This window comes from Thunnus thynnus, chromosome 7 (genome assembly GCF_963924715.1).
Source record: "Thunnus thynnus chromosome 7, fThuThy2.1, whole genome shotgun sequence".
NCBI classification, from domain to species: domain Eukaryota; kingdom Metazoa; phylum Chordata; class Actinopteri; order Scombriformes; family Scombridae; genus Thunnus; species Thunnus thynnus.
In genome coordinates, this window is record NC_089523.1 from 13,795,020 (window position 1) to 13,821,475 (window position 26,456).

Genomic DNA, 26,456 nt, shown 5'->3' on the forward strand with positions numbered 1-26,456 from the left:
AAACATATTATGAGGATATTCATGAAAATAATATGGATAGCCAAGTGTCTGTGCATTGCAAAAGAGCAGCTGCTCTCACCTCCTCTCGTAACCCATACACCATCTGTGGCTTGTGCAGCCCTGCTTCCACACCTTAACCATGCGAGTAAAAGCCTGGACACACGGCTGAGGGGCCCCCAACATGGACATCTCCTGGTCAGCACAAACATTTGGCCTGTGCACACAAAATGGAGGTGGAGATGGACAGATGTTATCAAAAATATTGCTTTAGGGTTAGAATTTGTGATACATTCAAAAAGAAGGATTACATATTATGCTTTCCAAAACCAGCCTGCGAGTACTTTATGCTGCATGTGTCATGTTTTAGTAGGAGATATCTGAGAGACTATGAGCTGCCCATGGTGGTCGAGGTCTGCTGCAGAGCTGAGAGATGTATGCATTTTTAACAGACATGATCTTCCACATGTTCTACACATGTTCTGTTGCATGAGCTCATCACACACGTTCTTTGTCAAACAACTAGCTTATACAGCTTCCTGCATGGTGCAATATGCTTGATTAAGGTGCAGGAAAAAAACCGATCCATGGCTCCAGACACTGGCTTCAACTCTCAATAAACAACCAATTAAATTCCACAGGAAATTAAGTTTTTTGTTCTCCATAATTGTTTGTTTGTTCATGTGCATGCATGCACTTTTGTGTACATATTCATTAAACAGCACAGTGTTTTTTACTGAGCAGCACTCCATCATAAATAGCGTGCATACCGTTGTGTTGTCAGTGCAGGTAAACTAACCAGAGGTGTCCTCCTTCAAGAACCATCTGGCTTCAATACTGAACAGCCTGAAGTTAATTAGAGGAAGTACTCGGCTTCTCCGGTAATGAAAACGATTCCTTCAATCGTGTACAGTACCCTCTATTTATATTCGGAAACCTCTGGTCCAGTAGTATACAATAAAATCACATTCCACTGGAGGCTTTGCAGGAGCAAGAGCTGCTATAAAACACACATCTTAACTCATAGGGGACCTGAAAGAGCGACTCCTAGTGGGCATTAGGCAGAGTGAACAATAAACTATTAAAATGACACAGACAAAAGTACAGTTGTTTATAAAACTTAAGACTATGCCTTAAAAATCATAGTACTTTGCTTCAGTCTTGTGTTAAAACATGTAAACGTAAAACTTTCTCCTTCATCCGATTCATTAATAAACTCGAATGTATTTAAAAAAAAACAAAAAAAAAAACAAGGGAGACGATCTAAATTCCAAAACTTTACTTACATGCCAAGTTGCAGCTCCAAAGATGATGCGATGTGCATAGTGCTGAATGATATCACACACAAAATGAAAATATCTGGGGACATAATTTCTGCCAGTTAGGACGCGGAGAGAAGTAGTCAGTCGGCGCAGCCTCTGTGTCCATCAAATGAAGAGCATCCTGACATGAATGGAAGTCCGTTTTAAGACATGACTCAAAAGTTGGCTGTTTGTCTTGCAGTGCTATTTCCACTGATCCAGACGTGATTTCCCGTTTACTGGGTGGGCAGATGAGGGTCGACTTGTCTCATGTCAATCGCAGCTCTTGAATGGCTTCGGGTAAATGCACCACCCACAGTCACTGAGGGGCCAGCTCCCAAAACCCCCAGCGACACTGACCTGGACATGTGGGCGACTATTTCAACACGGCCAGTCATGCTTTTATCATGTCCGGGATAAATATAAAATGCGACAAAATGTTGGCTTATAGTTGTTTAAGTGGAAATTCGCACTGGAAGTTTTATTTGAAAAATATTGAGAAATTCTGATCCCTTTGTGTATGAAAATGGGAGTGGATTAAGCATTCTATAAATATTAGAAACACCTTTCAGTAGCCTATAACGCAGCCCAATATGTACCAAAATGAAATCGAGAATAGGCAAATACATGATTTTAATGCATTTAATTATTCAATTGATCCAACTTAAGGAAATTAAGGAAAACTTATGGAAAACAAAAACAGATGCATAATTGTTTTTGTACTTTTTAGGTAGTTGGTAAGTAACCCTACAAAACCTGAATAATATGTACATTATGAGCATCCACGAGGCCTATATAGCCTAAAATATGAGACATGAAAATAAAAATAATAAAAATAAAAATAGATATTATACACAGGCAATTAAATTAAATTATATTGGCCACCTTGTACATCCAACCATAAACATAACCTATATAAACTTGATCCAAGCAGTATATCCATATCTTACTCAGTATAACCATACCCAGATATTTTAGGGCGTAATAATAATAATAATAATAATGATAATGATAATGATAATCATAATCATAATGTTTTTAAAATAATACTAAAAATAATACTAAACAAATACAATAGGGTTCCAGTGGCTTCGCTTCTTGGACCCCTAAAAAGCTTGTTTAAATTTGTAGCCACAAACAAATCCTCATGAAAAAATACTGACGCCATACTGACGCAGACACTATAATTTCCTTGAAACAAAACATTCAGGTTATCTAAACATGGATGTTTAACTGTGGGAGATGTCAAGTCACCAGGGTAGGCAGGTGTCTTCAAAATGGTGTTTGTGTACTTGTCTGTAAAGAGTCCAAAAGCCCAGATGAGTCTGCTTTGCATCACAAGTCTGCTGGGCCAAAAGGCTTTGGATCCTTGCAGGTCAGGAGCCGGGCAACTTCACTTCAATCCTCCACTGCTGCTTCGTGTTCTTCAGCAATCTGAATGACAGCTTCTGTAGATGACAGAAAAACAGTGTGTAATAGCCAAGCTATGATGTCTTTTAAAGACTGTAAAACATAGAAGTAAGCTTTGTAGAATAGGTTACACTTCATTACCTATTGTAACAAACTTTTAAATACATCTTAATAGCAATCTTAGCCATCACAGGGAAAATGCAAGTTAAAAGAATACAAAGGAAATAGGATGTGATGTAAAAACATTGATGAGCAGTACCTTTTGAACAGACTCCAGCGATGTTGTTTTCTCCTGATATTCAACTGTGAACATATAGTAAATGTGAATAGGACAGCCAAGGTGGTGGTGGAGTCAGGTCTCCATTAACAGCATCTATTTGGTTGTACACAGGATCTCAGGTTCGGGTTCTCCTGATGAGTAAAGTAATATGTCTTTATAACCTTCTTCATCTTCATTTTCTGGCTGGTTAGCTGTAGTTTATTTTTTCTCCACCATTTAGCCATTATGTACAGTGTTCGATCATGTATTGAGGTTTACTTAAAGTTGCATTCATTGAACTTAGTATGCTGCATAGGGCTGCAAGACAAGCATATCTTGCAAAAAGAAAAGAGAGGTAATACATCTTGATAAACTATAATGCAAGTCTGGATAACAGTTTATTTTGCAGTTATTACTTTTTTTTTACAATAGTCAGACCTTTCAGATCTTTAAATGGGAATATGCAAGTTTATTAGTTCTCATGTTTTATAGTTATCAGAGGAGGAAGAGAGAGGGAAAATTGTGAATCTCCCATCAGCCAACTGTCCAGAACAGACAAGGAAAAAGTGAGGCAATTTCATACCTGAGTCAATGGATACAACTCCCATAGAACTCCCACGAGAGCTTCAACCTAACCCTTCCAACATTGATAGAGAGAATATTGTCAGTGTAGATGTACAGCAACCGAGAGCATTCTCAACACCACAGAGAGTAGCGAGCAGTAGAGAAGAAAGAAAGCAAGAGAAGAGAGAAAACAAAGTTGCGCAGTAAAATGCACAAAATGAAAAGAGAAATGGAAACTGCCAAAAGTGCGTTTGAAAAATTATGAAAGTGCACAGAAAGATGCAGAAGGCAAATTCTCCAACTGAAGGGAACAGATCAAGGATTGCAAAGAAATTGGCCATCCAAAGAAAAGAGAGTTGTTGTCTTCTGCTGAGATGAGAACAGTCGCTTATTGCCAGGAAGAAAGGATACAGTCACAAAAAAACAAAAACAAACAACAGGAGTGTGTGTTAGTTAAACCCTTGACTGAACTCATTCTGCAGTATAATTCTGAAATGCAAAATTCCCACAGGCTGTCTGACAGACAGTTTGTTCAATATTGTCCTTTCTTTATAACACAGCCAAAAGTACCAAACAGGAACACTTGTGCATGCTTGGACCATGAGAATGTCAAACTCTTGACTGAAAAAAATGCAGGAGAAAGGTCTTCTGAAAACTGCTAGCATTTCTTAGCTGTTGTCCTCAAGCGTGTGCAGTCCAGACAACAAGTCTGGCATGCTTTGTTCTGTACCGCGGCAACTTTTTTTCTTTTTTTTTTAAAGTACCTAGCAACAACTTTAGATACTTTTAACATTTATTTGGAACCTTTTACAACTTTTGAAAAGTGACTCAAACGCTAAAATGCACACATTTTCCCTCACACACAAAAACAATTTTCTCTGTCACACACTCAGTCTATGGCTACATCCACACTAATATGTTTTCATTTTAAAAACACATAACTTTTGCTACGTTTATGCCTAACATCCACACCACCCTGGCATTTTCAAATCCATAAAATGGAGAGTGAAAACGCTGCTGACCCCATTTTAGTTTGAAAACTCCAGGATTGCGTTCTAGACTATGTCCACACTAATATGTCTATGACTAATACCTCAGTCCACACAAGCCTTTTAGCACCGTTTCAAAAGTAATCTCTGTCCATATAAACACACCTGAAAATGCATGTCACATGACCATTCACACACACTGGGAATGCGTGTGCAGGTGTAAGCAGCTCAGCTCAATAGCCAGTTATAGGCAGCAGCAGCAATCATTGTTGGATGACTGCAGTAGCAGTAGCATGTGTTTGAGATGAAGATGGCGTATGTTATAAAATGTTGGTACACATGACAGATAATAAACTGGGCATGGTGCTAAGTTTAATAGAATTTGGGATACTGGCCAACTTCTGTCAGTGTCCGTTCTAAAACCAGGTAATGACCCCTCAGATGCTTCTAGCTACTGTCCTATTGCCTTAACTTCCCGTTTATGTAAAATCATGGAACAAATGGTCACAGAGAGATTAACATTTTTCCTAGAAAGTAAAGCTCTTTTGTCTCCCTATCAAAGTGGGTTCTGTAGGGGTCAGAATACAGTGGATTCTGTATTGTGCTTAAAATCAAAATCAGGAAAGCAGAGATGAACAAGGAAGTACTGATAGCTGTCTTCTTTTGTGTGGAAAAGGCAAATGATATGCTTTGGAAAGAAGTGCTGCGTATTAAGTTGAAGTCATTGGGAATTGGCGGTAGAGCATACTGTATAATTGGGTTATGGACTTTTTATTTGACAGGAAAATACAAGTAAGAGTAAGTGCAGAATACTCCAGTGTATTTACAGTGGAAATGGAACTCCGCAAGGTAGTATATGTAATACGTTCTCATTCAACATAATGATCAATGACATCTCTCTCAGGTTGAACAAATTGTAGGAAAATCTTTGCACAAGGATGACAGGGCTCTGTGGATAAGAGGCCGCAATGTATCTTAAGTCAATAAGAAAATGCAAGCTGTAATAGTTGAAGTGGGAAAATGGGCAAGTAAACGGGGATCCAAACCATCTGTAGCAAAAACACAAGTAATTTGTTTCTCAAGTTGGCATAAAATCGCATCCATCTCCTTAAAATTGTATGAAAAACCTCTTGGGCAAGTAAAAGCAATTAGATTTCTTGAGGTTTGCTTTGGGAAAAGCTCACATGGAGTGTTCATTTGGATAAAGTTAAGAACAAATGTAAAAAGGTCATAAATAAACTTCATTGTTTGTCAGGACAGGAGAGGGAAGCAAGTAGAGCATCGCTACAAAATATATACTGGGCACTCATGAGATCTGTCTTTGACTATGGGTGGGTAGCTTGCATGTCAGCAGCAGAATCAACATCTCCAGTGTCAGCGATGTAGGTAGAAATGGGAGAAATACCTTTATGGATCAGAAGAGTGAAGTTAATGCTGGCGTACTGGGTTAATCTCAGGAGGCAATGTGATACACATCCTGCCAAGAGTGTTTAAATAGACTGCTGGGAACATAATGAGACTCAAGATTTGGGTGGATTGGTGATGCAAAGGCAGAAAACATATGATTATATCAATTACAGTATAGCCCCACAGTTTCAATTTCTTGCTTGACTCCCTGATTATTCACCTTGCCAAGTAAAGACCTCAACATACAGCAAGAATTGAAGGACAAGTCAGAGCAACTTCCAGTATGGTGCATAGTCCAGAACTAATTTGATCAGCATTTTTCACACTCATATTCACAGATGGCTCCAAAGATCCTGAGACAGGGTGTGAAGGTGCAGCAGTATATATCCCAGTGAGTGAGTCATATATTAAGAAAACGGTATCAGACCATTTGTCAGTATATACCACAGAGCTATTGGCAGTATTATTGGCCCTGCGGTGGATAGAGGAGACGGAAATAAATAACACTGTTATTGCATCTGACAGCTTTTCAGCACTAACAAGCATAAAATCTGGCAGATTGTCATTTGGAACAGATACTGTCAATAAAATATTCCTTATAATGTACAGGAGGTATATCTATATGCTTCATTTGGGTTCCTGCTCATGTTGGTGTGGAAGGAAATGAGCAGGTGGATATTCTGGCCAAAGAAGCACTCAGAATTAAGCATGAAGATCTACAAGTTCCATTAAGCAAAGCTGAAGTTAAGATATTCATTCGGACACATGCACAATCAGTATGGCAGGAGTATTGGGATGGTAATGAAACTGGAATACATCTATATTATATACAATGACATGCTGGTGCTGGGAGGATGGCGGGCTGAAAACGAGGGGAAGAAAACGTCATCACTCGTCTGAGTATAGGTCACACAGGTCTCAACCATTCATTATACATAATAGGCAAGCACCAAACTGGAAAATGCACACACACTGTAGCCAACCAGAAACAGTCAAACATGGACTACTTAATTGTAGAAAATGTAATATCAAGAGAAATCACCTTCTTCAGGCACTAACAAAGGGAAAAAACATGACTTTTCATTGTAAGGTCTCTTGAGAAAGACAACAGGCAAGATATACTGTGACATTATTAAGTTTTTAAAAGAAACTGATTTAACTAAAAAAATCTACAGTTTTTTTTTTTTTTTTTAATTTCCTGCATAATCTCTTGTTCCATATTCCAGTCCAGTTGGTGGCGGTAATGTGCCTCTAAGCTGGTTTACCAATCGCCAATAAACACTAAAGAAGCAGAGGGGGGGGAGAACTTCCCCCTTAAAATTAGTTGGCATTGACAACACAGAGGAGTAAGAGAGGTGGTCCCTCTCTCACATCAACACAGGGAGATGACTGACAGCTACATCATCTGTAACACTTATACTTAACTCCCTCCATACGGAGAATATTTTAGAGGTTTTCATATCCTTCAGAGCATTAGCCCGCGGAGAGCCAACGTTAGCTAACCTCAACAACAAACCAAACGGTAAGAAACTGCAGCTAGCGCGCTAGCTTGAAATGGCGCTAAGCTAATGTGTTGTTGAGTTAGCAGTGATGTTTATACAGTCTTTGTGTTAAACACAACTGACTTTAGGGTTTTAGTTAACGTTAGACCTCCTTACGGTCACTTGAAACACAAAACTACAATGCTACTAATAACTGTAAATACCGGAAGATGTTAGGTATTATAGCTGTTGTACCAGCATCATCGTTCATATTAGCATGAACAAGTACAGTCAGGATTGCTGTCCAACTAGTTAATAGTCTGCCTTTTGTCCCTCTACAAAGTCAGGAGACACTGTTACCATCATATGATAGTGTCATGAGTTTTTTCCCATCTCTTACCCTGACTACAGCTCTAAGGTTGCACCAGGTCATTCTCATTATCTCTCAGTATCAGATCTGAGAAGAAAATTTTATGATGCATGTCTGGTAGCTACTTTTAAATAAAGTGTGCCTGGAGATATGCAGCATAATAAGGTCAACAAGAGTGAAAGTGAAACTATTATAATAGGGATCTCTCACAATGGCATGTTCTTGAAAAGTTGGTGAAAAATGTTGATCACTTTTTCACAAAGCGCGATATGACATCCTCAGATATCTTCTTTTATCTCAAACAACATTCCACAACCAAAAGATATTCACTTTACTATCATAGAGGACTAAAGAAACCAGGAAATATTCACATTTGAGAAGCTAGAATCAGAATTTGGACATTTTTTTTCTTAAACTCAAAACGATGAATAGATTATCAAAATAGTTGGCGATTTATTTAATAGTTTGCAACTAATTGACTAATCATTGCAGCTGTAGTTCTGTGTTATTGACGAGCTGAACAAATAATTTTACACAGTCAAATGAACGGAGCAGCATTCCCCTCCCCCACGGCAGAGATGGCGGAGATGAACCGTATCCAGTATGAGCTGGAGTACACCGAGGGAATTAGCCAGAGGATGCGCATCCCTGAGATGCTCAAAGTGGCCCCTCAAGCCCATGAGGACCCTAGTCTTGGATCACAGGAGCTCCTCCACAGTGTCATAATGCAGGTCCCTGAGAGAATTGTGATAGCAGGTTGGTATGCTGTAAAATGTTCTGTTCATATTCTGTTTTCTGTGTTGCTCAAAGTCCTTTATAACAAACATCTAATTCTGCGTGTCATTGGTGGCTGCCAGCTGACTGTAATTTAGCTATTCTGTGACTTTCTTACAGTCATTGACTGATACAAGATATCCTTCTGTCAGTGGCTCAGGACTTTGTCCAAGCTGCCCTAGAGGCCCATTTATTGATCAGCATTAGAATCATCTCAATTATTTATTATTTACAATTAAACAAAAATGAAGGTTCACTACACACAAAATATGAAAGTTTTCATAAGTCATGTTTCATCTTAAGCGATTAAATCACAGTATAAATCTCTCTGTATTTCAAACTACCTAAGTTTTTAACCTGGTGTCAGGTTTGACATTCCCGCGCTGGCCAGATGAATGCGCTGGCCTAGTTGGCTAACTCCCGGTTGGCTCTCTGCTAACTTGAATGGGGATAAAATCAATTAATCATGCAGCTCTTCTAGACTTTCAAAATGTTATCAGCCCAAATGGATCAAATTCTGATAGTGAAACGAGTCATTTTGCAGGGGTTGTGTGACACTCAAAACAATTTATCCACCATTTTACAGCCACAACACTAGTGACAGAGTAGGTTACGGCGGAGCCTATGACGTAAGCGCGTGTCGACAGTGTTTTTGTAATTACTCTCACTGCCAGAGGGGGGAGACAAAAGTCTCGCACTCCAGCTTTAAATTAAATGAAGTAGAAATTGCATCAATCTCTCATATGAAACTACAATTCTCACCTTCCTTTACCAGGAGACAGTAGTGACCCCCAGTTTACCAGACCCAGAGACCTGGATTTAATCCAGTCAACACCTCTAGAGACCCTGTCACTGAAGACTCCACCCAGAGTCCTCACCCTCAGTGAGAGACCCCTAGACTTCATGGAAGAGGAGCAACGGGCAGCTCCAGAAAGTGAGGAGGTGGTAAGTGAAAAAGCAATAAATCATGTCATACTAAGGACACTACATAAAATCCACTCATTGAGCAGAATCACTTCCTTACAGGAAACCATAGCCTGAATAAATGAGTTGCCATTATTTCCTGTAGTTGCGGCCCCAAGGACGATTGCGCCGAGAACGCTCAGCCAGTGAGAACGCAGCTGGTCGTCATAATAGTCAGCTGATGCGCAATGATTCCACGTGAGTATTGGCGTGGACGTGCTATTGTTAGTGTGGTACTAGATCCATCTTATCTCCTGTATGCAGTATCATGTTGCATCCTTCTTCTGGTTCTATATTTTCATCTTTCCCTTTGTCTCTGTGATAGCTTGCTGTCTGTGGTGACTGGCTTGTTAGCTGTTTTGTTGAAAGAATTTTTTCTGCTTTCAGTATTAATGCAGATTCCAGCTGTTTTTGTCACTGACACTAATCCATTAACACCATGATTTTAAACTATTAATATAGTCCCTAATCTTGATTTGATCGCAGATACTATTTAATAGCAGGATGTTTGGAAAAGAAAGGGAAAAAAATAGTTATTTATTATATGACTGCACTTCAAGACCTCCCCCCTCTCTCAACAACACTGTAAGACACAATACACACACTATAGAGAACCGTTAAAGGGAAGTTGTGATGCAGGCTTTACATTTTTCATACAGAGCTGTTCAGATTTCAAGCATACCAGGATTGCCTTTACTTGTTAACTCTTTTTTTTCACAAATCAAAATTTGAATCATTTGTTTGCCCATGCCTGTAGTCTGCATTTCGTTTTCCATTAGTTTTTTGTTGGGTGCATTATATGTTAGTAAACCCCTGTTACTGGATGGCAGGTTCAGTCTCCAGCTGTTGTTGCAACATTGCTTTCATTTACTTTCAATCGGTTTGTGATTTTTACAAAGTCAGAAAAGTTGAGGATAGTTTCGTTTCCTCATTTCTCTCCCTCTCCTCATTCCTTCCCCTCTTTCCTCTTTTGTCTTTTTCCTCTTGTTTTCTCTGAATTGGCTGCTCTTAATGGTGGGCACTGAGCAGTGCGACCCTGTCCCCTTCATCCACTGTGCACCCTTGCCCCCCTCTCACCGTGGCCGAAGAAGAACACAACGTGTACAACGCTAGCGGTGTTTTATCTTTCATCCAGTCCACTACACGTCGGGCTTACCAGCAGGTCCTTGAGGTCTTGGATGAGAACCCTCGCAGGTGACCTCTCAGTCATCCATTTTGCTAGGGCTGTGAAAATAGCACTTCTGCTCTGTACATTGTTCAGAGATTTAGAGCTAGCAGGATATTTTTTACAGGTCAGTGTGTCAGATGAAGATGAAGTAAGTCATCTTTTTATAGTTTGAACAACTTTGACTCACCAAAAATTGTTCAGAAGGGACAATACAGACTGCATCAACTGTCCTAACCTTTGGAGAGTCTCACTGAATCTACAGTGCTTTGATTTCTGCACTTCAGTGCCCTGTGTTTAGGGAAAGGGGGGTTTCATGCGGTGTTTCTGAAATGTTGTTAGGCCTTCAGTGATGTTAGAAGCTTGGGACTGTTCATGTAGGAGGCTCAAGCATTATGTGACCATTTTCCAACTGACTATTTCTAACCTCAGTAACAATATTTATACAGTATTTATTAATCAAAGTAAAATGTAGCCAAGTTTATCGTGTGTACCTTTCCAGTCTGTGGGTTTGGTCAAGGCATCACTGCTAGATACATTTCAGCTTTGTAGTAACTACTGAAGAACTGAATGACAGTGTCATGTAGTCCTTTAGTGGTGGTGGGAATTGCCTGACTAATGTAAGTTGTACAGGGACTTGCCCAACACTCCAAATTTAGATTTTGCTGAGTTTGTTGGAAGCCAATGATTGAAAACTGTTTTGTTTTTTTAAGGAAGAACAAAGATGCAGTGATGCTGTATAAAAAATAGGCTCAGATGAAGTGAATTAGCACTGACCGCATGTTTTTCCTTTGACTTACTCACTAAACCCTGCAGAATAGTGACGCCAGGGTGCATCCAACTTCACAAATGCCCATGGGTCAGGAGAAAGTGTATAACAAACTAAACAATGACAAATTAAACTGATGGAGTGTGCAGAGCATATAAATTAATTTCTAAGGTTTTATATCTGAGCATAAAGAACTTTAAAATACCCACATATTTCATCTTACACCTTCCTCATGGTGTCGCAACTGTTAAAACCTTCGACTGTTTGTTCTTTTTGAGGAAGGCATGATGTGAAAGCAGACACACTTCAGAAGTTTGATTTGCAAAACCTTCCTCCACATCTGGCAGCTGGAATGTATTTTTTTGATCTGTTTCGGAAGGAAATTGGATGTTTATAAAAGATAGCATTCGAGGGATATGTCAGTTGCGTGTGCATGTATGCAACAGAGTACCGTGCATGTATGCAACACAGTACCATGTGTATGTTGTTCTATCTCTCTTATTTTTCCCTTTTCTCAACCCCGTCTTTCCCCACCTCTTTAGCAAACCATCACTGAGAGGGGGGTCGGCTTCGAGCTCCAACCCCCTGCATGAATCCAGGTAACTTCACCTGGCACTTCAATCTTGATTCTATCCCTCTTTCCTTTTCTTCATCCTTTCCTACCTCTCATTCTCATTTCAGGCCAAGAAATAGGATTTAGTTTTGGAAAAAAACTAACATTTATATAAACAGAGTGTGATTTGTGAAAAAAATCAGAGGGGGGATGTTTTTGAAACGTTTTTATTCATGAAAATGAATCAGAACCACATTGGGCCTATACAGACTATGAAGCATATTAGGCTATTGCTTGCAGCTGGTACAGTAATATTTTTTGAATAATTATGAACTTTAATAAAACAATTAGAAAATTTGAACTCGACCACTGCATTTGCAGGATTATTTTAATCCATTTTTTAAATTTAATTCATCGAGTAGTGTGATATTTTCACTCTCAGTGATGTGATGTCAAGTTCATGTCTTATCCTTTCCTCATCCGGACGCGTAGAAGATGTGATCATATAAAACAAAACAAAAGGTTAAATGTTAATTTAACATACCAGAATTAAATCCCCAAACGCTCCTTTCAGTACTGTGGCTAAAGCCACTCAGCCAGACGTGACAATACACTTAATGTCATTCTTGCAAGCCACTGTTTAACTCAGCTCTATGCACAGCACGCGACAAACTTCGACAACATGCAATAGCACAACATGCTGTCATCATAAAAATAAATAGGCTACAGTATATCCCTACTTCTCTGACTAAGAAAACTTTGATGACAGAGTTCTGTCTTCTATATGTTTTCCTGTGGAGTGGTCATCCTTGATGTGTTGCCCCTCTTTTACCCACATCTCTGCAAATCTCCAAGCAGTAAAGGAGACAACCTCTGGTCCACTTTCTGCATCATCACATAGCCTAGACATGGTGTCATCTCATTGTCAAGTCCATTTCCATTTTTTGCAGTGCTTTGCTTAGATTATTTTTAAATAGCCTATTTTTATTTTAGATGGCTTATATGGTCTGTGGGTGAAGCAGCATGAATCACTATGAGGGGAATAAATTTTTGTCCCCACTGGGGATAAAAATAACTCAGATACAGATAACAGATGTAGGGATATATAGACCAGAGGGGGGGAAATACCCACCATCCCCCCCAGCAAATCACACCCTGTGTATATATATATATGTGTGTGTGTGTGTTAATTATACAATCTGTTAATTGCTAAGTGAATTATTTTGTTCTTAAAAATAACTGTTCTCATTTTAAGACTTGCACTATCAACATATGAAGCCACGCTGGACGGGGGACCTGATGACATGACTGTGGTTGATGCAGCAACACTCAGGCGTCAGGTCAGTTTTTCACATCCACAGTATCTATTTTGTGGTACGAGACCTGATCTCAGAACAATTGTGACTGAGAAATTTTTTTTTTCTTTTTTTATCACCTATAGCTCATCAAGCTGAACCGAAGACTCCAACTTTTGGAGGAGGAGAACAAGGAGCGAGCAAAGCGGGAGATGATCCTGTATTCAGTCACTGTAGCTTTCTGGCTCGTCAACACCTGGGTGTGGTTGCGACGTTAGAGCCGGGTCTCTATTTCTGCCAACGCCATGGCAGGAGAACGTACTATACCTTATTATATGTGTCAAATGATAGCTACCCGCTGCACTCAGTCTGTGTGACGAAGATCCTGACGTGCACTAGACCTGTCGCACACGGCTGATTTTTGTGATTTCATTTATTTAATACATACACAGTTTTATTTTTTTACTCTTCTGTTCATTATGTCTGTTCTGTTTTCTCATGTTTTGTTTTTATTACAAATCCTCTTGCTTGATGCTAAGCATGACTTGTAAATATTTGTTGCTTTGGGAAGAAGTCATTCAGAGATACGGTATAGCTTAGTTTATCAAAACAGAAAATGGAGCTGCATTGTGGGGGTGTAACTGAAGTTGAAAATTGAATGCAGACAGAGTAATATGTGGAACACAGAACTAGGAAATGTAATAAAGTTTAGTAAAACCATACATATGAACTGTTGTCCTATATTTTTATTGATGCATTAAATGAAATACACATATCACCATAAACTTGCTGCTATGTGAAGAGGGAACACACTGTATCTTTCACACATTAGCCTGTCTGTCTGATACTGAACTTTCCTTTTTCAGTTTTTATTTAGTTATATTTTTATTGTTAAAAAATATTTATAATCTAGTTATTAACATTTGTGTTATCCTAATATAAAGGATTTTTCCAAAAGAAAACCTTGACCAGATCAAGTCAACTGACCACCAAATAAAGAAAATGGTTATGAACTTCTTAAAACACAACTATGCAAGACAATGAACTCAAACTACTGTATTTGTTTATAACAGCTAAATATTATTTTTTTAAATGAAAAGCTTTGCCCTGATTGGGCCCTCTATGGTCTGACTTGGCCAGACTTTTGGCCGTCAGTATAAAGTAGTAGTATATTTGAAGCTATCTCTGGTGAGAGACTAGGCTTATCTTACAAAACCGCTCTCATTCTAGTTCTTCAATCAGGCAGCGTGGTGGAGAGGATATTTGATTTGTTTTGAACTCTCCCGCTGGTTCAAAAATCAATGGCTCAAGGGTGTCCCCATGTTCTGGATACACCAATGATGAAGAACTGTTAGCAGTTGATTTGTTGCAGCCACTCATGAAGAACAGTGAGTTTTTGTCTGGACCAAAATAAGGGGTGCTCTCGCCCTGATTCCCAGTTGGCTCGTCCTCATCGCTGCCTCCTGATATGACCACTATTTTCGGTTTGAACACTTGCTGAGACGAGAACATTGCAGTGAGGTCTTCTGTGTCCACATCATCCAGATCAGGCAGATCATCAATAAGCAGTGAGCGAGGTGGTGGAAGGTGAATGGTTTCCAGCTGCTCTGCGTCTCCCAGTTCTGTCACCAGTGGCCCAGGAACATGTGCTCTTATGACCTCATCTGCTTCAGGAGGAACTGCGCTGACCGATGGACGCTGTTTCTTCTCGCGTTTCTCACTCTTTAGCTCCACCATGCTTGCCTGCGCCCTCTCTGCTTCATTGTCCACAAGCTGGATTCTACATGACTGGTTTTGTTGCTGGTTATCTTCCACTTGCTCTTTCTCTAACACCTCTCCTGCTGTGCTTTCTTCCTGTCTTGCTGTCTGCTCTGGATTCATTGTCTCATTCTCTTCCCTCACAGATTGCTTTATCTGTTCGTCATCTTCATCTAACCTCTCTCTCTCTGACCCTTCACCCAGCTGCTCTGCTTCTACATGTTCATTGTTTGGCTTCTGTTCGTCAGGTCCCTGCGTTGTCTGACTCTGTAAGAACTCCTCATGGGCGTCCAGGGTGTCCTGCACAAAAGCTCGGATTTTCTCTCCTTGCAGTTCCTCACATGGAGTCTCTGGAGTGGTCAAAGCCTCAGCATCTCCTGTAACGAAACATATCAGACTGTTAAAAGCAGCAAATTCATATCTGTGTGCATGTGAGTGGAGAGAAGTACAAAACTGTGCTCACCTTTCTCCAGTAGTTCTCTTAGGCGCCGTCTCTCCTGGGCTTCCTTTCGAATCATTGCCATGGCATCCAAGCTGTCCTGGATTTTCCTCCTCTCTCGTGTTTCCCATTGCTCCCTCTCTTTGCGCTCCTCTTCAAGCCCTCCAAGCGCCCACGCCTCTGCACATGCCCTGTCTTTGGGGAATACAGGGCGATCATCAAGGAAGGTGAGCTGCTTGAGGTGCACAATCATGGTTTTCCTGTAGTTGGGAATTTTTTTCAGCACTTCATTTCCCATTAGATTTAGGACTCGCAGTTCTGGCATGGCCTCAAGTACAAGGAGAATCTCAGGGTCATTTAACAGGTTGTGAGACATATCCAGCACACTGATGGACAGACACTGACTCAGGTGCTTTATGTCCTCAACTGTCTCCAGCTTGTTATGGGCAATCTGCAGAGTGCTCAGGTCAGGAAGGCAGGATATATTCTCTATGGTGTGTATGTAGTTGTTGGAGACATTCAGGGTGCAGAGCTTTTGCAGAGGTTCAAGGTTTTCCAGCTTGTCTATGAGGTTCTGCTGGAGGAACAAGCAACGCAGATCAGTTTGGGCATCCAGGTTCTCAATGCGTTTAAGCCCGTTGCTTTCCAGCCAAAGACACTTCAGTCCTGTGTACTCCTCTAAGTTCTCAATGGTGGAGAAACCTTTGAAATGCAGATACAATGTGTCATTCAGGCAAGGTGTTATGTAAAGTTTGTTCTGCTTACAATGGTCCTTCAAAAATTTCTTGGTCATTCGTGGCCCTGATTGTTTTCCACTTTTCTCTTGGGGTGGGCTTTGCCGTTTTTCGTCATTTTCTGTGTTTTCTTGAGCTTCTTCCCGTATTATGACATCCACGCCACCTTTGGGAGAAGTTCTTTCGGCGTCTCCAACTTCCATTTGAGTTGCTGTCACCTCTTCATCTTCCACTATGTCACTGAATCCAGCAGAGGACATGGCCAAAAATGAAAAACAAATTAACAAGTAACGTTAGGAGTAAAAGAAATAACCTATACTTGGTTTGTATATGTTTATGGCAGTTTGTAAGTTGTAGCAGTCCAGTAAATTTCAGCCAGCAGTTCGCTCCTTTTGCTAACGTTAGTTACCGCTTATGTTTGTTTCCATGGTAACGCTTGTTCCGGATATTGTTTCTTGTTCCGCGTCGGACCGTTTAAGTTGTTGCACTCAGTGAGTCAACATGGCGTCGGGGTACATACTAAATCGCGGTGCGCTAACATTAGGGATTCACTGCCAGCGTGTTTGCAGGAATATCACGGTCACACAGGTTAGAGAGAAAAAGCGATGGATGAGAGCGTACACATTCCTCATGGCAAAGAAGTTAAAGCTGGAAGGACCTCCGCCACCAAAGCCACGGTGAGGCTAACGCTAGCTAACACAAGTTTTCTAGAGAGCACCTCAAGGCCATTCATGTTTTTGATATATAAGTCACTGTGTCTTGTAAGCTTGATATAGAAAACACTGTAGTAACATGACATATACTGTTCACACAGACCTGTTTAGCAGCGTCTGTTGTTACCATTCTCACAGCTTTTTTTTTACACTGAAACAAGGCGAATATCTAGAAATCACCTGCACAGACAGAAGATGTGAGTCTGGTCGCTTCTCTCCCAAATGAGCTTCTCACATCAACATACGACGCTGAAGTTAGCTTCCGATTCGGGGTTAAGGGGGGAAGTTAAAGGAAGCATTAATATTGGTATTTAGCGGCTGATTCTCTGGTTTTTAACCACTTGTGAAGGGCAATGAAATCGCCCTTTTTTCTGTTTTCATAAGCAAAATAAAGGTTTAAACAGCATTAAGGCTTTTGCTACGATGTCTCATACCTTTTTAAAAAAGAAATGGAGAATCAGCTGCTACATATCAATATTTATGTTTCCCTTAACCTTCCATGTAACCCTGAATTGGAACCTAACTTCAGCGTCTAGTGACAGAAACAAGCCATTGCGTTTGCCATTGAGTAAAATCTTGAAAATCCAGATCAGTCAGAAGAAACTTTGCTGGCTATTTGTCCAAATGTCTTCTGTACTAAATTCATCATACATAAGAACGTCTGTGCATACCCGCTATGGTCACTGCTCAAATAGATATACACTTAATGTAAACAATGATTTTCATAAATGCAAAAGCCACAGCTCAGAATTTGTGGAAGACAACTGAAATGTCCCTTCTGTAAGGTGGTGCCCAGGAAATAAGCACAATAAGCACTGAATTAACTCCATGTTTGAATTTATTTCAGCTCTCTACATCCTAACTGGGATTACCATGCAGAGGTTCAGGCTTTCAGCACCCGCCTTCAGGAGAACTTCTCCCTGCAGCTACTGAAAGCAGCCTTTGTTAACCCCTGTTACCTGCAGGCGGAGCAAGAGAGGAGGAAGGCTTTGGGCGTGGACTCTGAGCTCACTGCTCTTGTTTTGGAAGATAATATTCAGCTGAGTGCAAAGGGAGCAGATTTCACCCAAAGCTTCCTGACTGATTGGTGCAGGGCCAGCTTCCCAAGCCTGCCAAGTGAGGGGGTGCAGAGTATCGTAGGGCACCTCACTAGTTCGGCAGTTGTGACCAATGTGGCGAGAAACCTTGGCATTGAAGATCTTACCATGAGTGCAGCATTCCCTGTCCCTGATGATGTGCTTCATTCTACATTCATGGCAGTGATCGGAGCTCTACAGGAGAGCAGTGGAGCAGAGCGAACAGGATTTTTCCTCAGGGTGAGAGTCTTGCTGCACATTTGCACTTGCATTAAAAAAATTCTCATGTGTCTGTTCACTTGGCTCTATTGTCTGTACAACCCCCCACCCCCCAAAATGACTTAGTACAATATTTTTCTTTTTCTGCTCACTCACCTCCACCTCCCCTTCTCCCCCCAGGACTTCCTGGTCTCTCAGCTGATAGGAAAGGACCTGTTTGATATGTGGACAGTGGTTAATCCCATGGGGCTACTAATGGAGGAGCTTTCTAAGAGGAAAATAGTTCTTCCGGAGCCCCGCCTCATCAGATCTGCTGGGGCCAGCACCGTCCTCCCCCTCTACTTTGTCGGCTTGTACAGGTATGTGTGCTGTAATGATTGCTGTTATTCAAAGTAAGTATTCTTTTTTCCTAAATGAAGGTATAAATCAGAGCCCATGTGGTCTAATGATTGTGTTACATCAACAACATTCTCTTTGAGGTTGTAGAGATATGCAAATCATTTGTAATACACTTCATAGTTAACTGCTTATGTGTTATTTGCCTGTTGTATTTATTTTTTGTATCTTTTCACCCATGTATGGATTCAGCGATAAGAAGCTCCTCGCTCAGGGTCCAGGAGAGACACTTCTTGCAGCAGAGGAAGAGGCAGCTCGCGTGGCCCTGCGGAAACTTTACGGCTTTTCTGAGAACCATCGACCCTTTGACTTCTCTCCACAGCAGCAGCATGAGCAGCCATTAATTCAATCAGTAAGCAGCAATTAACGAGTTGCTGCAAAGAAAGTGAAGGTCACCATCTACCTTGTTAAATATTAGTCCAGAAATGTACTTGTTTGGATCCATTCTGTTGCCCTAAATATTTAAATGACAGTTTGACTAGACAAAGGACTGCAAAATCAGCCATATTGTCCAAACAATAAGCAATTAAATAAAGCAATCCAGGCATTCTTCATTAATTTGATAATGTGTTCAAAAGTCAACATGTCCTGGGCACCCTGGCTAATTACCAACAGTTTCAGCAGCCCGTTATATCTTGTCGTCCTTGTAAATAATACAGTTGCCATTTGGTTTACTTGGTATTCTGTTATATTATGTTGCTCATCTGTAATAAAATATTCATAAGTACGTGGACATCATGACTTCATTAATGTGTGTTTCTTTGAATCATAACTATTTTCTTCCATGTCATTTTGTACTCTGTATTTGAAATGACTTGCTATCTAGATGTGTTCCAGCATTCTACACCGTACATTACTCGAGCTCCATTTGTAGGTTAATAGAAGAAGTGCTTCCATTTAAATTTTTAAGTAGTTCATGTGTTTAAATGTCTAAGCAAGTACAGGTATCTTTCACACATATGACCTTAAGTGTAGTACATGGAAATGGTTCAAGTTCTCCACCTGCTTAAGGATCTTTCTTTGAACTCAAACTCCGCAAAGGACTAAACTGATAAGCCCTCTTTGAGGCAAAAGAGAAATTTTACATTGTGTCATGATTTTCCTTTACCAGTGGCCGTTTATATGCATAGTTTTACTTGCATATATGTGTTGTTTTGTGCATAGCGTTCGAAATTAAGTGTAACACGACACCACTATTTCTACATCTTCGTTGACTGCCCGCATTAGAGTTGCAGTGATGATACTCGTCCAAATAGTGGCGCTGGTGTATTAAAGAAAAACTAGTGTCTGCAGTGTCATGACTACAACCAAAGAGGACTCATTTAGGAGACAAGATACTTCCCATCCTTTTCTAACCTTCGCAATCCGGCTGTTTCACACGTGAGATCCCCCGGACAAGTTACCTCGTGCTCTCTCAATCTACAGTAATATTTTCCATATACCTCCACGATCCGATAACTGCAGACAAACCCAGCATATAGTAATTGTTAATGGCAATAATATAAATAAAAAATCGTTATAGACGCCGGTCCAAACAGCATACTGCGCAATTTAGACAACACCAGAGCTACATTATTGTTATATACAACCACCACGGTAGTGATAACGTTAACTTGAGTATCATTATTCATTAAATAGGGTTATATACTGTATATTATATACATAGGTTTGGCCCTGACCCAAAAAGAAGCGGTGCAGTCTGCGTAAAGGGGGGGTTAAGCGAAGGCGGAAGTAGATGGAAGGAAATTTCTTGTTCCGTTTACAAACCTGCTCCAACGCCTCAAACTCCTTGTTCGAGGAGTCGCGACGAGGCCGCCCTGACAACAGAGCCACCTACCCTTTAACACGGGTCGGGCAACCGTTAAAAAGCACAAGCCTTTGTTTTAGTTGGAGCTGACTAGCCTGTCTCACCTGGGTTTTATTTAGTCCCGTTGTATATTTCTCACCATGGCGGCGAGTGCGAAACGAAAGCAGGAGGAGAAACACCTGAAGATGCTGAGAGAAATGACGAGTTTGCCTCCCAACAGAAAGTGCTTTGACTGCGACCAGCGCGGCCCAACCTATGCCAACATGACTGTGGGCTCCTTCGTCTGTACCTCCTGCTCTGGCATCCTGTAAGTATTAAGTTGCAGAGTGACCTTAGCTTAGACATGGCGCGCACGATGTAACGATTTGACACCCTTCAGCTACATACGGCAGTTAACTTGCTGACTAGCCGCTAGCTAACGTTGGGGTAGTTATCCAGCAGCGACAGCGTGAGTTTAGCGGGTTTGACATTGTGTTGCAGTGTTGGGCGGGGTACACAGAGGTGTCAGCAAATTAGCAACCACTGGGGATACTGGCTAACTTTATTTTCCATTGTTAGCCAGTGAACTTATCTGACACTTGCAAGCTAGGTCTACAGATAAGCCATTAGCCTGCAGCTGCTACCACCAGTTGCTGGTAAGGTTAGGAGGCACCACCTTGTAACTGAGCTAATTGACTTGGTCATGGTGCATCCCTTTCATACAAAGGCATATGCATACATACTGAAATTCTGCCGTGTTTGAGCTTTCATTTCATATCTGTATATTTAAATATAAAATGTGCAATACATTTAATTCACCACTGTATATTTGAACAGGCTGTATATACTGTACATAACCACCTATAGACGGGTGACAAATCAAAGGAAAAATCAACATAAAGTGTCTTAGTAAGGTGTTGGGCCACCACGTGCCGCCAGAACAGCTTCAATGCGCCTTGGCATTGATTCTACAAGTCTCTGAACTCTACTGGGGGGATGAACATCATTCTTCAAAAAGATATTCCCTCATTTGGTGTTATGATGATAGTGGTGGAGAGCGCTGTCTAACACGTCCGTCCAAAATCTCCCATAGGTGTTCAATTGGGTTGAGATCTGGTGACTGTGAAGGCCTTAGCATATGATTCACATCATTTTCATATTCATCAAGGCATTCAGTGACCCCTCGTGCCCTATGGATGGGGGCATGGTCATCCTGGAAGAGGTTACTCTCATCAGGATAGAATAGTTTCATCATAGGATAAGGGTGATCACTCAGATCAACTTTGCATTGATTTGCTATGACTCTTCCCTGTAAAGGGACAAGTGGACCCAAACCATGCCAGCAAAATGCCCCTCAAAGCATAACAGAGGGATCCACTCACTGTAGGGGTCAAGCATTCAGACCTGTGTCAGTTTTTCTTTAATTTGTCACCCGTCTTGTATATGTACTGTATATTAAGTAACACCTTTTTTTTACCATTTAATATTTATCTCATCACTCCTTGCACTCTTCACTACTTTGCACTATTTGTATCCTGTTTACAGTTCACATAAACGGTTTCACCAGTATATAGTCATTCCTTGTGTATATTTCTGAAGATTGTTGTGTTATTCTGTGTAAGTGCACTGAGAGCCACTAAACTGGAGTCAAATTCCTTGTATGTGTCAACATACTTGGCCAAAAAAAGATTCTGATATTAGTGGTTTTGTATCTTGTAGCTAGCTATTTGTTTTTATACTCCATAAAACTAAGCTGAGAGTGATCAGTTTGATTTAAAAAAACAAAAACAAAACAAAAAAAACAAACAAACAAAAAAACATAAATATTTTCGTTGCTAAATGTTAAATCCTGGTAGTCACCTTGTCGTATGAATGTCTTAATGCTGTTATTCATGTCATCATTTGTTCCAACTGTCTATTACAGAGCTAAAAGTATTACACTAGCCATACTCTATAGCTATAACGCTACACTGACTGAAATACAGACACTCACTTTCACTCTTTACAGTCAGCTAACCTCAACCTGTTGTATGAAATCACTCGTGCCAGCAGTTAACCCTTAGCCTATAAGCTGAACTCAGCCAGATCATTGTAGGTGACTCCCACAGCTAACCTATCCACAGCAATGATATTTTCAGTGCAGTTGGATGTTTTGACTTTAGATAGCGTTTGCCTGACTTAAGCTTTGCTGTGCAGTTGTGTAACCAAGCATCTGTAGCTCGGGATTTGGGATTAGTGAAGCATTCCATTTCTTTCTATTCAGCTAAAGATATCCTACCTCTATAAAGCTTTCAAATATTGCATGTTAAAAAGGTTTTGTCTTGTGGGTATATGCAATGCTGGCCACATTTAATAAGATATATAAAGTGGTGAAATATGACAATTTATTGCATGACTCTTAAAAGGTTTTTGATCAGTTGCACAATAGATAAGACTGACAAATGATTTGTAGGAAATGTCTGCCTTATATCATTTATATTGCATGACATTTTGCACAGATGTGGTCTCATCTTAAGTGCATCAACGTTTGGCTAGCTGGAAACCAAATTATACCTGCATGCATTCATCGCCAGAAACCACACAGCACAGTTTCTCACCGTGTCTCAGTCTTGCAAGAAGGACTTTTGGTGCACGTGCTCCAGTCCCCCAGATCTTTCTTACAAACACGACATAAAATTGCAAATCCTGGTCCTCTCTTTGCCACCATGTCCCATCCTTGCTCACAAATACTTTACTTTGGTTTTTGTAAACATCTAAAAATATGTTTATTAATCATAAGCCTTTGTAAATGAAAACATTTGAGAAAAGTAAATTATCAGAAGGCTATTAGCAGGTAACTCAGTAAGCTGTTCAGTCGTCCATCCTGTTCTGCTCATTCACAGAGTCATCAGCTTGCACATGTCCCTCCTTAATGCTTCATGGAAATCTACCCCCCCTCCCCTCATTTGTGAATAATGATTACACTAATACTGTTGCTGGGAAAAAGGGAAATTATTTGTTACATTGCAGTTCCCTGCTGGTGACCTTTTTTAGCTTATTTAGTTGACAGTGGAACAGATTACTTCTTTGACACATTTCATACTGTTTGTCCCTCAGACTGGTACAGCCCTTGTTTAACCAGGTTTGTGACCTTAATCTTTGCAAACTGTTCTCGGTGTCTGTACTTTAAATGTGAAGGTTATTTACTGTAGCGTGGAAAAGAATGAGATTAATGGCGTGTTTGCTGATGGGTATAGTCTGCCCTCCATTTCACTTCACTAGTAGGTCTGCAGGGACTCCACTGTGAATTTTCCATCTGCTCACCCTATGGTATTAAAGTCTGTAATGTGAGTTAATTGAGTGCTTTTATAGCTTGAGATCACAATCCCCACCCACCTCTTCTCTCTCGATTTCTTGCTTCCTCGTTTTGATTAGGACAAAAAAAAAATGTTATGTGGAATTTGAGCGTCAAAAATCTTTCCAGCAGAAGAACGTGGGTTTGAAAGGATTGATGTCTGCCTGATGTGTTCAGGAAGCCTGGTGTGATTGTAGGCACAGGAAGTGGTATGGCCCTGCCGTGCTGCTACATCAGCAGCATGTGATGGTATATGTGCAACAGGAAGTGGTGGAGAGGTCACTGTCTGTCTCTGTCTCCCTTTACTTCTTTCTAAAAAAGCAAAGGCATTGGCACTGTGTGAGAATGACTAAATATTCATGTTCAGACTTGATGTATTATTTTGGTTACCGTCTTGTCTTCCTACTGTGACTGTTTCTTAATAAAAGTAATATTTTGTCCTCTACAGGGGAACCAAAGCAAAACCCCTCAGCACAGACACCCATCCAGTGTACATTTTGCAGTTACGACAGTTGTGACGTATCATGTTGATGGTTCACACTGCAGTCTTTTAAGTCCTAAACAGTATATTCGACATTCAAGTTGAGACATTGCGTGTGATCATAGTGGTGGTTTTGAATTTATGACCCTTTTTTCATTTGCGACTTGGGAAGTTAACAGTGTTTACTTGTTTAGAGGTGATAGAAGGGGCACGTTTACCTACCTCATAACAAACTTCTCCCCCCATAGTTGTGGTTGTTTGGGTGGAGTTGGAATCTGCTATGTAAACACATTCCTTGTGAAGGTGGAGGCCTTCCCAGGAGGAACACCACTCACAATGTCTCTTTCTGGAGAATTGCCCATAGCAGGAAATAACCCCACTTGGCCTATGTGTTTCTGAGTAAGCAGGGCTCAAACAGTGACTAGACCATAACAGTGGTGGGGAGGTGTCACTGACACCAAATGTCCTGGATAATATTACTCAATTTCAAGTTAATACATGATTTAGAGTCTGAAACTGTGCATATTTGGTTTCCCCATCCTCCTTATTGTTGATTCCTTAAAAGTTATAGTAGAGAGGTACCTTTTTATGGTGACAAATGTGTAACTTGGCATAAATGCTTATTAGATAATGAGCCATGAAAATTAAGAATTGGCATTTTTCTGTCAAAGTGCACACAAAATACTATTGTGTGTTTAAAGACTGTCTTGTTGAAGAGACTTTGAACAGGAAAATGAAGGACGGTGCATAGCCTCTCCTCTCTTTTGAGACATCACGTTGCCAGTTTCTCTTACCCTGGAGCTGTGACCGTATGCAAATGAGTGGAGTTTTCCCCGGCTGAGCTGCTCTAATGTACAGTAGTGACTAGGTCATAATTATTTTACTGTGCAATATGTGATACTATTCTCCTTGCTACCCAGCAATGGTTTGATTAAATTTTTAATCAGTGTGTTCTAAACATTGTTGCGGTATACAATGTTGTGATGTAAGAAGCTTTTTATTATCTCTTCATTTTACCTTCTTAGTAATTACTGCTGTCATATAATTCTCCCTGCAAATCCTACTGTCACTAAACTCTGTCCCACTTGTATGGCTACTTTGTTCAGCAGAAATGGGGGGTGGATGGGACTGTAAGACCATAACGCTGTGTTGTTGGGCTCAGTACCAGACTGGAATCCAGAACAGTTGAATTGCACACCACAGATTATGAGATGATTCCCTCTTTTGCAACACCTGTTTTTGGATTAAACTTTTTCAAATTTGTGAAAGACTTTGAATGAAACAAGGTAGGCAGAGAGGATGTATTTAAAATCTTATTCAATATATTGTCGCATTTAAATAAAAATACAGTTAATTGACAAAAAAAAAAACTCTAACAGAATTCCTTAATAGGACAACTGGGCAGAGATGCTGCCATCACATAAAGACCTCAAGGGCTATGGAACTTTATCCCAGTGTCTGACCTAGTTTCATCTTCATGAGACCAGGATCTGATCACGCACCTACCTCAGGGCACTGAAAAACGCATAAAAGCTCACACATAGAGACTCACTCACACAATCTTCTGTTTTTTCTACAGATAAATTTGCCACTGACATGAGTTAATTGCACCTTACTTTGGATACATTTGTTTGTAACTGAAATGTCTCTGAAAAATAAAATTATGGCAGTTATATTAAGGTTTTTTCTGTTAGGTTTGTGGTACTCTTTCAGCCTTAACTGTCTCCTCAGAAAGTGTGACCAGTATAACCTAAAAGGGCACAAGCTGATAAAGTGTAACCACTAGAAGTAGGCCCAGTAGTTCCCATGGATCCACTCCATGTTAAGGTGAGGACATATGGATAGCTTTCTCATAAGACACATCGTCTTTTTTGGCTAGTTTATTCCATGTTAGAGCTGACTGATATAAATATACCTGTTGTTTGTAACACTTTGCGGTCAGCTGATTGGGTGATGTGTAAAGAATGGGTGGAGATGAGAACAAGTTCTGTAAGGGGTAAAGCAGTAAATAATTCAACAGTCCTGTCTAGTATTTCACTGCCTCCACTATGTGTATAACATTATGTTTGTAATTGTGACACTGTGGTTCCCATTCCCTAGAGAGTTGTTATAATTACCTCCACAAAAAGTTAAACAGTGTCATTGCTCCTAAAATGCACAGTAAACATTAATCTATTGTTAGTACATATTTGGTTGATAGTTGCCTTTCAGCATTTTAACTTT

The 26,456-nt window shown here is 40.3% G+C and overlaps 5 protein-coding genes across 16 annotated transcripts in view; 3 read left to right on the forward strand and 2 right to left on the reverse strand.

The window, feature by feature from the left end:
• The window catches only part of egfem1 (EGF-like and EMI domain containing 1), a 61,718-nt gene extending 60,042 nt beyond the window's left edge, over positions 1-1,676 (reverse strand). For 2 of the 4 annotated variants that reach the window (XM_067594458.1, XM_067594454.1), the window contains exons 1-2: positions 1,284-1,676; positions 80-214 (exon numbers count right to left, since the gene is read on the reverse strand). In XM_067594458.1, the coding sequence (XP_067450559.1) occupies positions 80-214; positions 1,284-1,366 (218 nt within the window). In that variant the 5' untranslated portion in view covers positions 1,367-1,676. Of the gene's footprint in view, positions 1-79; positions 215-767 lie in introns of all 4 variants that reach the window. The other 2 variants (XM_067594455.1, XM_067594456.1) reach the window with 2 other exon arrangements.
• A 5,544-nt stretch (positions 1,677-7,220) lies between these two features.
• mffa (mitochondrial fission factor a) lies at positions 7,221-14,019 on the forward strand. Of its 3 annotated transcripts, XM_067594463.1 has the most exons (8): positions 7,221-7,449; positions 8,317-8,534; positions 9,328-9,497; positions 9,622-9,713; positions 10,545-10,709; positions 11,992-12,048; positions 13,258-13,342; positions 13,444-14,019. In XM_067594463.1, the coding sequence occupies exons 2-8, from the start codon at positions 8,321-8,323 to the stop codon at positions 13,573-13,575; spliced, it is 915 nt and encodes a 304-aa protein (XP_067450564.1). In that variant the 5' UTR covers positions 7,221-7,449; positions 8,317-8,320; the 3' UTR covers positions 13,576-14,019. The 3 variants fall into 3 exon arrangements, with proteins under 3 accessions (XP_067450564.1, XP_067450565.1, XP_067450566.1); XM_067594464.1 differs by lacking the exon at positions 10,545-10,709 and having other exon boundaries at positions 7,226-7,449; XM_067594465.1 differs by lacking the exons at positions 10,545-10,709; positions 11,992-12,048 and having other exon boundaries at positions 7,228-7,449.
• A 4-nt stretch (positions 14,020-14,023) lies between these two features.
• On the reverse strand, positions 14,024-17,211 carry dnaaf1 (dynein axonemal assembly factor 1). Of its 2 annotated transcripts, XM_067594461.1 has the most exons (3): positions 17,122-17,211; positions 15,519-16,468; positions 14,024-15,432 (listed from the first exon to the last, which is right to left on the reverse strand). In XM_067594461.1, exons 2-3 carry the CDS (start codon positions 16,429-16,431, stop codon positions 14,519-14,521), a joined length of 1,827 nt encoding a protein of 608 aa, XP_067450562.1. In that variant the 5' UTR covers positions 16,432-16,468; positions 17,122-17,211; the 3' UTR covers positions 14,024-14,518. The 2 variants fall into 2 exon arrangements, with proteins under 2 accessions (XP_067450562.1, XP_067450561.1); XM_067594460.1 differs by lacking the exon at positions 17,122-17,211 and having other exon boundaries at positions 15,519-16,629.
• On the forward strand, positions 16,699-19,370 carry mrpl44 (mitochondrial ribosomal protein L44). Its single transcript, XM_067594462.1, has 4 exons — positions 16,699-16,905; positions 17,789-18,257; positions 18,417-18,595; positions 18,825-19,370. The coding sequence occupies exons 1-4, from the start codon at positions 16,730-16,732 to the stop codon at positions 18,997-18,999; spliced, it is 999 nt and encodes a 332-aa protein (XP_067450563.1). The 5' UTR covers positions 16,699-16,729; the 3' UTR covers positions 19,000-19,370.
• A 1,014-nt stretch (positions 19,371-20,384) lies between these two features.
• Positions 20,385-26,456, forward strand: part of agfg1a (ArfGAP with FG repeats 1a) — a 32,741-nt gene continuing 26,669 nt past the window's right edge. For 3 of the 6 annotated variants that reach the window (XM_067594471.1, XM_067594475.1, XM_067594474.1), the window contains exon 1: positions 20,386-20,746. In XM_067594471.1, the coding sequence (XP_067450572.1) occupies positions 20,580-20,746 (167 nt within the window). In that variant the 5' untranslated portion in view covers positions 20,386-20,579. Of the gene's footprint in view, positions 20,747-26,456 lie in introns of all 6 variants that reach the window. The other 3 variants (XR_010928935.1, XM_067594473.1, XM_067594472.1) reach the window with 2 other exon arrangements.